Source organism: Alexandromys fortis, unplaced genomic scaffold (assembly GCF_014885135.2).
Source record: "Alexandromys fortis isolate MF-2015 unplaced genomic scaffold, M_Fortis_MF-2015_v1.1 scaffold_224, whole genome shotgun sequence".
NCBI classification, from domain to species: Eukaryota; Metazoa; Chordata; class Mammalia; order Rodentia; family Cricetidae; genus Alexandromys; species Alexandromys fortis.
This window is the reverse complement of record NW_026068104.1, coordinates 80,271-93,763: the sequence shown is the minus strand read 5'-3', so window position 1 is coordinate 93,763 and position 13,493 is coordinate 80,271. Positions and strand designations below refer to the sequence as shown.

The following is a 13,493-nucleotide window of genomic DNA, read 5'->3' as shown; positions in this document are numbered from 1 at the left end:
AGCAAGGAAGTCAGGACCGTGAGGGGTGCACCCACCCACTGAGACGGTGGGGCTGATCTAAAGGGAGCTCACCAAGGCCAGCTGGACTGGGACTGAAAAAGCATGGGATAAAACCTGACTCTCTGAATATGGCGGACAATGAGGGCTGATGAGAAGCCAAGGACAATGGCACTGGGTTTTGATCCTACTTCATGTTCTGGCTTTGTGGGAGCCTAGCCTGTTTGGATGCTCACCTTCCTAGACCTGGATGGAGGGGAGAGGACCTTGGACTTTCCACAGGGCAGGGAACCCTGATTGCACTTCAGCCTGGAGAAGGAGGGGGAAAGGAGTGGGGGGAGGGGGAAGGAAATGGGAGGCGGGGAGGAGGTGGAAATTTTTTCAATAAAAAAATAGAAGGGCTGGAGAGATAGCTCAGTGGTTAAAAGTACTGACTGCTCTTCCAGAGATCTGGGTTCAATTCCCAGCACCCACATGGCAGCTCACAGCTGTCTGGGGATCCAGTTGCAGGGGATCTGATACCTTCACACCAATGCACATAGAATAAAGTTAAAATAAACCATAAAAAATAAAAAAAATAAAAAAATAGAAACTTGAAAAAAAATGTAGTTTGTACTAGTCACTTACCACTACACTAGAAAGCTCTGTACAAAAAGAAAAAATTACACTCAAAAGGAATAGATGGCAAGAAATAATCAAATGAGGGCTGGAATTAATAAAACAGAACAAAAAATACACAGAATCAATTAAATAGTTCTTAGAGTAAGATTGGCAAACCTCTATTCAAAGTAACTAAAATGTGGACAGAATATCTCAATTAACCAAATTAGAAATAAAAAGGGGGTTATAACAACAGGCATCGAAGTAATCCAAAGAATCATAAGGATATACTTTAAAAAATCCTACCTTCCACAATATTGGAAAATATAAAAGAAATGGATAATTTTCTTAATAGATACCACTTACAAAAGTTAAACCAAAGTCAAATAAATAATCTAAACAGACCTATAACCCCTAGTAAAATAGAAGCAGTAATTAAGTCTCCCAACTTCCTGTATCTCTCCCAAAAGCCAAGGGCCCAGATAGTTTTAGTGCAGAATTCTACAAGACTTTCAAAAAAGAGTTAACACCAATACTCCTCAAATTGGTCCATGAAATAGAAACAGAAGAAACTATTCTTTTTAGGCTAGTTACCCTGATACCCGCCAAAAACATAAAAACCCAACAAAGAAAATTACAGACCAATTTCCCTTATAAACATAAATGCAAAAATTCTCAGTAAAATACTTGCAAACCAAATCCAAGAACACATCAAAAAGATCATTCACCATGATCAAGTATGCTTCATCCCAGAGATGCAGGGATGGTTCAACACATGCAAATCGATAAATGTAATCCACCAAATAAACAAACTGAAAGACAAAAACCACATGATCATCTTATTAGATGCTGAAAAAGCCTTTGGCAAATTCCAACACCCTTCATGATAAAAATACTGTAGAGATTATGGATAGAAGAAACATACCTAAATATAATAAAGGCAATTTACAGCAAGTCCATAGCCAACATCAACTTAAACAGAGAGAAATATAAAGCGATTCCACTAAAATCAGGAACAAGACAAGGCTGTCCACCCTCTTCATACTTATTCAATCAATATGGTACTAAGTCTTAGCTAGAATAAGATAACTAAAAGAGATCAAGGGGATATAAATCAGAAAGAAAAAAGTCAAAACATCTTTATTTGCAAATGATATAACAGCATACATAAGTGATCATAAAATTCCACTGGTAAACTCCTATAGTTGATACACCTTCACCAAAGTAGCTGGATACAAGATTAACTCAAAAAAATCAGTAGCCCTCCAATATATAAATAACAAATGGTCTGAGAAAGAACTCAGGGAAACAATACCTTTCATAATAACCTCAAATATAAAATATCTTGGAGTAACTCTAGCCAAACAAATCAAAGACTTGTATGGTAAAAATGTTAAGGCACTGAAGAAAGAGACTGAAGAAGGCAAGATCTCCATACTCATGGATCAGCAGGAGTAACACAGGAAAAAAATGGCCAGCTACCAAAAGCAATGTACAGATTCAATGAAATTCCCCTCAAAATTCGAACATGATTCTTCACAGATCTTAAGAGGATAATTCTTAGCTTCATATGGAAACACTAAAAGTTCAGGATAGCTAAAACAATCCTGTACAATAAAAGAACTTCTGGCAGTATCATTATCCTAATTTCAAGTTGTACTACAGAGGTACAGTCATAAAAATAGCACGGTATTGGCACTAAAACAGACATGTTGATCAATGGAATTAAAGACCCAATATAAATCCACACAACTATGGACATCTGATTTTTTATAAAGAAGCCAGAAATACACACTGGAAAAAAAGAAAGCAACTTCAACAAACAGTGCTGGTCAAACAGGATGCCTGTATATAAAAGAATCCAAATTTATCTATACTCATTACCCTGCACAAAACTCAACTCCAGGTGGATCAAAAACCTCAAAATAAATACACACTGAACCTTATAGAAGAGAAAATGGAGAACAGAAAACTTCCTGAAGAGAATACTGTTAAGCACGGGCACTAAGATCAACAAATAGTTAAGTGGGACCTCATAAACCTGAGAAGCTACAATCCATAGACCCACAGAGGTTAGGTATATCATAAGTGACTGGAGGGTGGGGGCACAGACTAATAAGGAATGAAAAATAAATTATGGATGCATAGGAGGACTGGAATAGGAGGATCAAGTAGGGATGGGCAGGAAAGTGGGAAATGAGGGAGGAAATATGGGGAAAGAGAGCTAAAATCAAGGGCCATTTGAGGAGTTGTAGGGAAGCCTAATACGGTAGAAGCTTCCTAAAATATATATGTATAATGAAGAGGATCTAAATAAAATCATCAAATAATGGGTGAGACAAGAGTCCCAACTGGGTATCTCTTGTCACTAAATGGAAGTTTCCAGTACTGGAGCTGGGTTAAATCTAATTGAGTTGTCGGCCTAAGGGGTCCCATGGGAACCCCCAAACAACCCAGATTGTTGCCAAGACAACAGGTTGCTCTTCACAAACTGACAGCAAGGAACCCACTGCTGAAGGCAACATCTACACAACTAGAGTTGATGAACTGGTGCCTACATAGAGCCTTCATTCCTACATTCCAATGTCTTTGGTACAGGAACATACTCTCCATGCTCTCAAAAGAGAAACATAAACACCAATCCAGCCACAAAGCCTCTATTTACAATGGGGTACTGCCTGCAAGATATGCTAGGGTAGTGGTGGCACAGAGCTCGTGGGAGTAACCAAACAATTCCTGATTTGATTCAAGATGGAACCCATGTCTGATACTGCTTGGGTGACAAAGAACCTGAAAGTAGATGGTAAAAGCAAACACTACTGTTCTAAAGCAAACAAAACAAACATACAAGAAAGTACAGGAATAAAATGACTCTTAATGATATTCTGCTATACTCATAGATCAGTGCCTTGTTCAGCCATCACTAGAGAAGCTTCCTCCTGCAACAGGTGGAAACAAATACAGAGACTCACAGCTAGACATCATGCAGAGAATGAGAGACCTTGGGAACACTCAACCCTAAACAGGATGTCTCCATCAAATCGCTCCCCTCAGGACTCAGGGAACCCTAGGGAAGAGGAGGCAGAAAGAATGTAAGAGCCAGTGGGGACGGGATTGAGGACACCAAGGGAACAAGGCCCTCTCAATCAATAAAATGATGCACAGGACCTGCACATGTCTACACCAGATGGAGTCCTAGAGCTTTAAGGAGAAGTGGACACATGTTCCCACCCCAATCCAGAAGCATTCTCCATTTGATAACCACTTGCAAATAAAAATCTAGTTTTCTCCAAAGGAGTCTCACTGGGGAGAATAACTACTCTTAAGGCTAGGCTGCAATCCCTGAAAATGAACTCAACACATATTTGGAGGTTCCGTATTTCATAATGTTGTGTCAGGGCTCTAGCTTTTAAAAAATTTATCTTATTTTTTTTCATTTTTATATGTATGTATATATTTTTCCTTCTCTCTTTTTTAATTCTACAGGTCCTTTGCATATATATTATAGCTTCCAGTTTAGTGTTTTTGTGGGATGCTGAAGTATGTGAATGAGTGGGTCTCTACATCTATATCTGTTTCTTGTACCTTTTGGGGAATCTTTCTTCTGTTTGTTTATGTTGTCCTATTATGATGTGTTAGGGTTTTTTAAAATCTTATTTTATTATTATCCTTTAGAAGCTTATTTGTTTTCTAATGAAAGACAGAAAGGGGTGGGTCTGGATGGAAGGGGAGGTGGGAAAGATCTGGGAGGAGTAGAGGGAGGGGAAAACATAATAAAGCTAAATATTATGTAAAAAAATATCCATTTTCAATAAAAGGAGCCTCCCACACAAACAAACTAGAGCGTCTGGTGAGATGGCTCAGTATTAAAGGTGCTTGATGACCTAAGTTTGATGCCCAGGACCCATATGGTAGGGAAAAGAGAAACCCATTTCTCCAGGTTGTCCCCATTACTCATGGGTCTCTCTCTCTCTCTCTCTCTCTCTCTCTCTCTCTCTCTCTCACACACACACACACACACACACACACACACTTATGCACTAAAATACATGTGACAAAAGTATTTTAAAAGTAGGCTCTTTATCATATAAGGCCTATAATGCATTCAGGTAATCTTAATCCTTAGTTACTTTAATTATTCCCTCTTTTCTTACACATGCTATTTTAAGTTCTCCCCTTCATTACTGTATCTAACCACTGTAGTAATATTTTGTTTGTGTTTTAACAAATAAAGCTAGCCTGAAGATCAGAGTGCAGAGCTAAGCCACTAGTTAGCTGTTGAGGCCAGGCAGTGGTGGCACACACCTTTAATCCCAGGACATAGGAGACAGAGACAGAGGCAGACTGATCTGTTAGTTCAAGGCCACCCCAGGCTACAGGAAATTGATTCAGTCTAAAAGAGAAACAGAGCTCACACAAAGGTTATCCTAGCACTTGGGATTCCATGCCTTTAATCCCAGCACTAGCAATGTAGAGATAAGGGTGATATGGCTGGGCAGAGAGAGGACTATAAGGCTGGAGGAGACAGGAGCTCATTGCAGTCTGAGGATGTATTGATAAGAGGTAGGAACTCTAGTGGGTGGCTGCTCTGTTTCTCTGATCTTTCAGCTTCTACACCCTGATAGCTAACTCTAAGGTTTTATTATTAAGAACAATTAGAATTTGTGCTACAAACCACATTGTCAAACATCTTAAGTGCTCACTGACCGTTACTGTACTTTCCTTTTTTAAAAAAAAAACTGTGTGTTTGTGTACATGCATGGTCATACCGTGTGGGTATATATGCATGTGGGAGGCCCAAGGCATCAGATGCTGGGAGTCTTCTTCAATCCTTCTCCACTCTATTCACTGAGGCAAAAAACTAAACTTAGATTGGCCAAAAAGGCTACAATCTAGGCAGTCACTTTCTTCCAGGGATCTCCCCCTCTCTGCTTTCTAAGATTTGGGATTACAAAAAGGCAGCCATTTTACATGGCTTCTGGGTATCCAAATCCCAGTACTCATACTTGTGGCTCACATGACAAGTACAGTAACTGCTAAGGCATTTCCCTAGCCCTATTTTGCTTTTCATCTAAGCTCTGTACAGAATAAATTCATCAAGCACTAAAAATAAAAGTCACAGGTTTTTCCCACTCATAAAACCAACAACTATCATAAGAATCTTCACTGAAATAAATGCTTACTTGAAATAGCTGGTTTGGAACTTGATATCTCTCCAACAAAGATCAACTCATCATCATCATCATCTTTATTTTGAATTTCGTCTACTTTCTGCTGCCATGGTTCCAACTCTTCTTCTTCACACTCCATAACAAGTTCTGCCATTTTTGAATTATCTAATTTCCTAAAGGAGAGAAACCCATATTTTCAAAAGGAAAAAAACTTTGTAACAGGAAGTATGATAATTAAAGATAAGTTTTATTAATCTTAAAGGAAATTACTGAATAACTACACATAGCAAGAATAAACTGAGAAAGCAATTTATATATCTAAACTAAGCACTCAGTGTAGTGGTATACCCCTACAATCCTACCTACCATTCATTCAGGAGGTTGAAGTAACAGAATAGTTATTCTGAGGCCTGTCTGCTCTACACAATGAAGCCCTGTCTCAAAACAAAGCTAGTAAAAAATGGCTAAGTAGCTAGAAGATTGGGGAAAGCAGCTGAGTTACAGTGGCCAAAATTTTCGTTTTGTAATTTTTGCTTTAAATATATAGAGGTTTTGTTTGCATGTATGTCTGTGTACCACATGCATGTGATACCCCCAGAAGCAAGAAAAGGGCATGAGATCATCTGGAACTGGAGTTCTTTGGCAGCCATGTGGGTTCTGGTAATCAAACTGGGGTCCTCTGGAATAATAACCAGTGCTCTGCTAAGCTATCTCTCTAGCCCTAGGTGGCCAAAAAAGTAAATCCAATCAAGCTAAGTTTATATTACATAACTAGGATATTATACATACCAAAAAGAATATTATATAATTATTACCTGAGACAAAAGCCTACCACTTGTGTTTATAAACCAAGCATAGGAGGCAATTAGATTGGAAGGAGGAAAAAAACTGCATCAGATTCAGAAATATTAGGGTAAAGAAGAAAAACGAGATACTAGGATGAAAACGGAAAAAAGAGAAGCTTATTTTATTCCAGGATAGAGTAAACATTTCCTATCTCAAGAAATTAAACAAAGGACGTACTACAAATATTACACAGCTCATAGCAAACATTTTAGTGCCTTATTCCTTTGGGAATGTTGTTGTTTTGTTTCTGTGATAGGGATTTTCCATGTAATTTGGGCTGACCTGTCCTGGAACTCATTATGTAGCCTCAGGCTGTCCCCAAACTCATAAATGTCCTGCCTCAGCCTGAGTCTTAGGATTTCAAGTGTGTGCTGTCATGCCAATTCAGTGCCTCATTCTTAACATACGGATATAAGCTAGGCATGGTGGTGTATACCTTTAGTCCCAGCAATCAGGAGGCAGAGGCAGGCGGATCTCTGTGAGTTCAAGGCAAACCTAGTCTACACAGTGAATTTCAGGGTAGCCAAGGACCTGTCTCAAAACAAAAACAACCATAAAACAAAGAAATAGCTGGAGAGATGACTCAGCAGTTAAGAACACTTGCTGAGGATCAGGGTTCATATCCCACCAGTGACACTGGGGCTCACAACTACTTCTAGTTCCAGTTTAAGAGGATCTGACCCCCTCTTTTGATCTCTGAGAGCACAAGGCAAGTATATGGTGCCCATACATAAATGTAAGCAAAACTCATAAAATAAATACATCTTTAAAATAATCTAAAAAGAAAAAATAACAAAAATGGATATGAATAACTAATGAACACCAAAATTTTGAGGAAAGTCTCTAATGTGAAAGACCAAAGCAATTAAACAGATTAAAAGATATAAACAAAAACAGATAATACAGAGGACAGGAGAAAATGATCTTTTTTTTAAAGATTCATTCATTCATTCATTCAGTATCCTGCCTGTAGGCCAGAAGAGGGCACCAGATCTCATTATAGGTGGTTGTTGGGAATTGAACTCAAGACCTCTGGGAGAGCAGTCAGTGCTCTTAACCCCTGAGCCATCTCTCCAGCGCAAGAAAATCATCTTTTAGAGACATCTGACAAAATTTAACAAACAGGAGCTAGAAAGGTAGCTCAGTGAGTAAAGGTGCCTACTGCCCCAGCCCAATGACCTGAGTTAGTCTTGAACTCAGATCTACCTTCCTCTGCCTCTTGAGCAGTGGCATTAAAGGCACGCGCACCCAGCCTCTAGATTCTTTTAAACTGGGGGTTATTTACAAGCTCATGAGTAACTTAAGGAGGGTGACTTCACTACTGAAGAAAAAGTCTCTTCACCTAGCAAGTGCTTTCTTGAGGCCCATCCCCCCATGCAAAAGCTTTCAGTCTGTTTGGAGATAGGCATGAAGCATTCTCCCAGAAACAATTGCCTGGAAGTCTTGAAGAGGGTTGGGGCCCCTGAACCTGTCCCGTACTAATTATTTACAAATTTTGGCTAGCTCTTTGGAGCTCATTCCCCTAGTAATTATTGTCTAGAAAACCTTGGGAGGGGCAAGACCTCATCAGGCCAAATTTGACTGTGAAACTTTTAACAGTCCATAATTCCTTGAGGAGGGGCAGGGCCTCATGAGTCCTCCTCTTAACAACTGTTAGCCCCACCTCCCATCAACATTTCTGGTTTTATATTTAATTGTGAGGGCCACATCCAGTCAATTCTCTCCTTCCACCATGTAGGTTGCAGGGATTGAACTCAGGTCATCAAGCTTGGTCCTACTGAGCCATCTCACAGTCTCATATCACATCAATATTTAATTGCCTATAAATCCTTGTGGAAGGATGTGGCCTCATAAGCCCCCTCCTTTACTAACTGTTAACTGTCTATAATTCTCAGGGAAGGATGTGGGATCATAAGCCCTTTCCCATTCCATGAAGAAAAATTAATGGACCCAATCTTGTGTAGGTCTCCTTCAGGAAATCAGAGCTGCTGATAGTTGAAGAAGGTAATGGCTACATCATTCCCAGAGAACACAGTGTTCCATAACAATTGGCTAATTGTAAGTGAAGGTATAGGATAGCCTGGAATACATGAGATCTTGTATAAAAAAAAAAAATTAAAGAGTATGCAAGATGGCTTAGTGGCTGCCAGGTGGTAGCGACGGCACATGCCTTTAATCCCAGCACACAGGAGGCAGAGGCAGGTGGATATCTGTGAGTTCGAGGTCAGCCTGGTCTACAGAGCTAGCTCCAGGATTGCTAGGGCTGTTACACTGAGAAATCCTGTCTCATACCCCGCCCCCCAAAGGCTTAGTGGATGAAGATGCCCCTACCACTAAGTCTGACCACCTGAATTTGAGTACCAATACACATAGCAGGAGAGAAATGACTCTCACAGACTGTTCTCTCACTTCCTCATGTCACATGTCTGAGCGGGCATGTGTACAAGCACACACCCACATTAATTTTTTTTTTTTTTTTAAGGATGGGGCAATAGCTCAAGCAGTAAAGTTCTTGCTCTTCAAGCATGGGACCTGAGTCTCATATTGCTAGAATTCATATATAAGAATGCTGGGCATAAAAGTATACACTTGCAATTCCAGAAGTGAGGAGGCAGAGAAGGACAATTGCTTGCAGGACTGTCACAGTCAGTAACCTCCAGGCCAATGAGGAAACCATGTCTCAAGGAAGGGGATGGCATTCTTGAGGATGGCACGTGAGGTTGTCCTGTGGCACACACACACACAAACCTGCATACACAAATACACAATGAATAATAAAAAAAAATTAATGTAAACTAGGCATGGCTTCTCACAGCTGTAACCCCATCCCCAAATCGGGACTATCAAATGTACACATCATCTAATACTTTCCCAAATTGGCTTATTCCTGAATGAATGTAAATTTAGCAAATAAACTGATGAATATTTTAAGCAATTACTACCTGAAAAAATAGGATGAATTTTAGAATTAGAAATAAAAATTAAAAGGTATGCTACATAAAAACATAATTATCTAGTCATGTTTCAATAAATTTTAATTTCAATGTAAGTGATATTTTTTTTTGGTTTTTCGAGTATAAGTGATAACTTTAACTAGGACTTATTCTTTATACTTTAGAAATGAATGCTATTATTACTATAATAAGGTACATACAAATACTTTGCTTATGTATTTTCTTATCATTTCTAACTGAAAAGTAAAAGAAAATTACCTAAAGTACTTCACAGATTAATTCATTACCAAATTTCCATTACCCTCTATACTCTAGAGGAAAATAAAGAATAAAATGTAGTCCCATTCTTCAGAAGTTTACAATCTAATTTGTTTACAGTATTTAGACTTTTATCTTTGTGGTTTGGTTAAGATTTTACATGTGCTAAGCGAGTGCTTTTCTATAAGCAACATCTTGCAGCCTTATTTGGATCTTTAAAAAAAACCAGGTGTTGGCCGTGAAGTGGTGGCACATACTTTTAATCCCAACACTCAGGAGGCAGAGGCAGGTGGATCTCTGTGAGTTTGAGTCCAGCCTAGTCTACAAGAACTAGTTCCAGGACAGGCTCCAAAGCTACAGAGAAACCCAGTCTCAAACAAACAAACCCTCAGGTGTTACATTAAAATAAAAAAATTTGAACTGCTTCATTAAAAAGAATTTTAAGTTATATCCTGAATTCTCATAGACATACCATATACTCTACAAATTCTCTTTAAAAATAAAAAAAATTTAAAAACATCTTAGTTATAGCTAGATGTGGTCACATTCAAATGTAATCCCAGAATTTGAGAGGGAAAAGAGGGAGAATCATGAGTTTGCGGCTGGGATAGGATACATAGGAAGTCAATACTATCCTGAGCTACATAGTGAAAGCCTGGCTTGAAAAATAAAAAGCTAGGCATGCAGTTCAGTGGCAGAGCATTTGCTTAGCATGCACTAGAGCCTGAGCTTGATTCTTAGAACCGAGAGGAGAAAACAGATTGTCTCAGCTGCTAAAATGCATCAGTTGAATTGCCACAGAGCCTGATTACCTAAGTTCAATCGCTGGAATCCACATAATGGAAAGAGAAAACTATACAAGTTGTCCTTCGAGAATGCATGCTCACACTGAGCACATGTGCATACACCTACCTCCTACACACACACTAAAATAAATAAAAATAAGTTAAAAGCATTTAAAATAAATGCAGTAAAAATAATTAAATTCATTTGTTTATATTTTCATTCTCTCTCTTCTTTCCCTTCATACTGCCCCTCTTTCTCTTTCTGAGACAGGACCTTTTTATGTAACCCTGGTTGGATTGAACTTGTAATATACACCAGACCAGCCTTGAACTTCCAGTGATCCTCCTGCTTTTGCATCCCAACTGCCAGGATCACAGGTATGTATTACCATGCCTGGATGCTTTTCATTTTTCTAAGTACAAAAAAAAAATACCATGCCTAAATTTTTATCAAATAGCTGTTCCCACAACTCTTTTATCTTTATGAAAGTATATGTGAATTAACTTAAAGAATATATAAAAAAATTAAAGTGGATCATTGGACCCAAACGGTACTTAGTGTTGACAATTTTCCCATTAAAGATAATACAAAGACCTTTTAATAAAAAACTAATTTGTAGAGGATGAATTTTAAAAAAGTCTAGATGTATATTTTTACTCAACTCACTGAGTAAATCAAGTCTTCCTATACTATTACTTACAACAATCTAACTAAAAATCAATTATTTTTCAAATTGTGTGAGTTTGCATATACCACAGCATGTATGGAGGTCAGAAGATAACCTGAAGGAGCTGGTTCTCTCCTACGTTGTGGGGCCTGGGATTGAACTCAAGCTGTCAGAATTGGCAGCTGGTAAACCATCTTGCTGGCTTGAGAAATATGATTTCATGTCCTCTCTGAAGCATAAAGAATATTTAGCTATAATTATTACATACAAATTGATCCCTAGTACTCCCCCCAAATTCTGTGTGGTTCTAAATATTCTCCTAGAAAAATAAGCGTAAGAAAAGGAAGGCATAGAATGCTATACCCCTTTCCCTTTTCTTAATAAAAAAGCAATGCTAAGTGGTAAAATGCTGGGCTAAAAAGGCCAGTCTAATTGGAAAATTTAACACTCGGAGGGAAGGAGTTGAACAGAAAAGAAAAAGTTGAGGTATGGAACTCTTCATCATCAGAACTTTTTCAATACTATTCTTCAATTTTTCAGCATACTTGGATGTAATATTATTCAAACGCTAAAATACAAAAATATAAAGTCTCGGGGTTAAGAGCACTGACTGTTACTGTTCTTCCAGAAGACCTGGGTTCAATTCCTAGCACCCACATGGCAGTTCAAAACTGTTTGTAACTCCAGTTCCAGGGGACCTGATACCCATGGCAAAATACCAATGCATCTAAAAAATAAAACATTAAATAATGTATAGAGGGGCTGGGAATGATTGCTCACACCTTTAATCCCAGGACATAGGAGGCAGAGGCAAATGGAGGTCTGTGACTTTGAGCCAGCCTGATCTACAGAGTAAGTTCCAGGACAGCCAGGGCTGTTACACAGAGAAACCCTGTCTTGAAAAAACAAAACAAAAAAACAAAAAAGAAAGAAAGAAAAAATGTAGAGAGGAAAAATTGAATAATACTTCTTAAAAATTTTAGGTGACCCAGGCTGGCAAGATGGCTCAGAGGTTAAGAGCACTAGCTGCTCTTCCAGAGATCCTGATCAATTCCCAGCAACCTCATGGTGGCTCAGAAACATCTATAACATGATCTGGTGTCTTCTTTTTGCCTACAAGCAGAACACTGTATACATAAAACCCTCTTTCCCTATCTTTCTCAGGCACTTTGAGATGCCCATAAAAAGTGAGGCATTATTCAATGAATTGAACCTTAGGTGAAAATCAGAAGACACTTATTCAAGAACTGACTCTAAGGGTACAGGCACGTTGGCTCTTACCTGTAATCACTGTATTGGGGAGGTTGAGCCAACAGAATCAAGAGTTTATGGATAGCCTCGGTTACATATAAAGTTCAAGGGCAGCCTGGGCTACGTGGAACCCTCTCAAAAACCAACCAACCAACCAACCAAACAAACAAAAAATAAATAAATAAAATGGGGTTTCCGTGAGATGGGCTCAGCAGGTAAGGGAGCTTACAACCAAAACAAAATCAGAGAGTCATTGTGGGTACTTACTCAGTAGGAGAGAACTTCGTATTACCAAGCAGTCATCTGATCTCCAAACTGCAGTGTGCGCACACCTACATACATACATACACCAAAAAAGAGAAATATAAACAAATAATGCAATTTAAAAGAAAAAACACAACTGGTTCTATTAAGGACTGAGGCTATTTCTTCATCTTTGCAACAGTTCTTTAACACATCACTGCCCTGTAAAGGAGCGACAGCAATAAAACATTCAAATGCAATGACAATTGCTTTTGCAGACATTAAAGCAAATGACACAGATCTAACTGATTTTCATAAATAAACCAGCACCTTCATAGACTTTTTTTTTTTTAAACATAAGATGGCTTGAATTTAATATTGTAACTCTCAAAGCAAGACACCTCACAAACCCTTCGGAGAACTGTGTAGTTTAAAAATAAAAATGTTTTTAGGTATCTAATACAGGTGCCACTAACAGGCACTAAAACTCATAATCCTACCCCAACCAACAATAGCAAAAAACTCCAGCTCACAGATTTAAAATAAAAATGAGCAAATCCTCCAAACAAAAGAGAGGTCCTTGGATAAAATCTCCCGCATTTGGAAGAAACTGGTTCCCTTGTCACTGAGACTTCTTCCTGAGAACAATTCAAACTTGAGGTGCATTGAGGGGACTCCCATGTCGGCGGCAGGTTTTCCTCCTCCGAATTGAGATGCTCG

The 13,493-nt window shown here is 38.6% G+C and overlaps 1 protein-coding gene across 1 annotated transcript in view; it reads right to left on the bottom strand.

The window, feature by feature from the left end:
• Window positions 1-13,487, bottom strand: part of Znf280c (zinc finger protein 280C) — a 54,430-nt gene extending 40,943 nt beyond the window's left edge. Inside the window, exons 1-3 of the mRNA XM_050123961.1 lie at window positions 12,798-13,487; window positions 5,781-5,941; window positions 625-641 (exon numbers count right to left, since the gene is read on the bottom strand). Coding sequence (XP_049979918.1) covers window positions 625-641; window positions 5,781-5,922 — 159 coding nt within the window. The 5' untranslated portion in view covers window positions 5,923-5,941; window positions 12,798-13,487. The remainder of the gene's footprint in view (window positions 1-624; window positions 642-5,780; window positions 5,942-12,797) is intronic.
• Window positions 13,488-13,493: the final 6 nt, after the last annotated feature.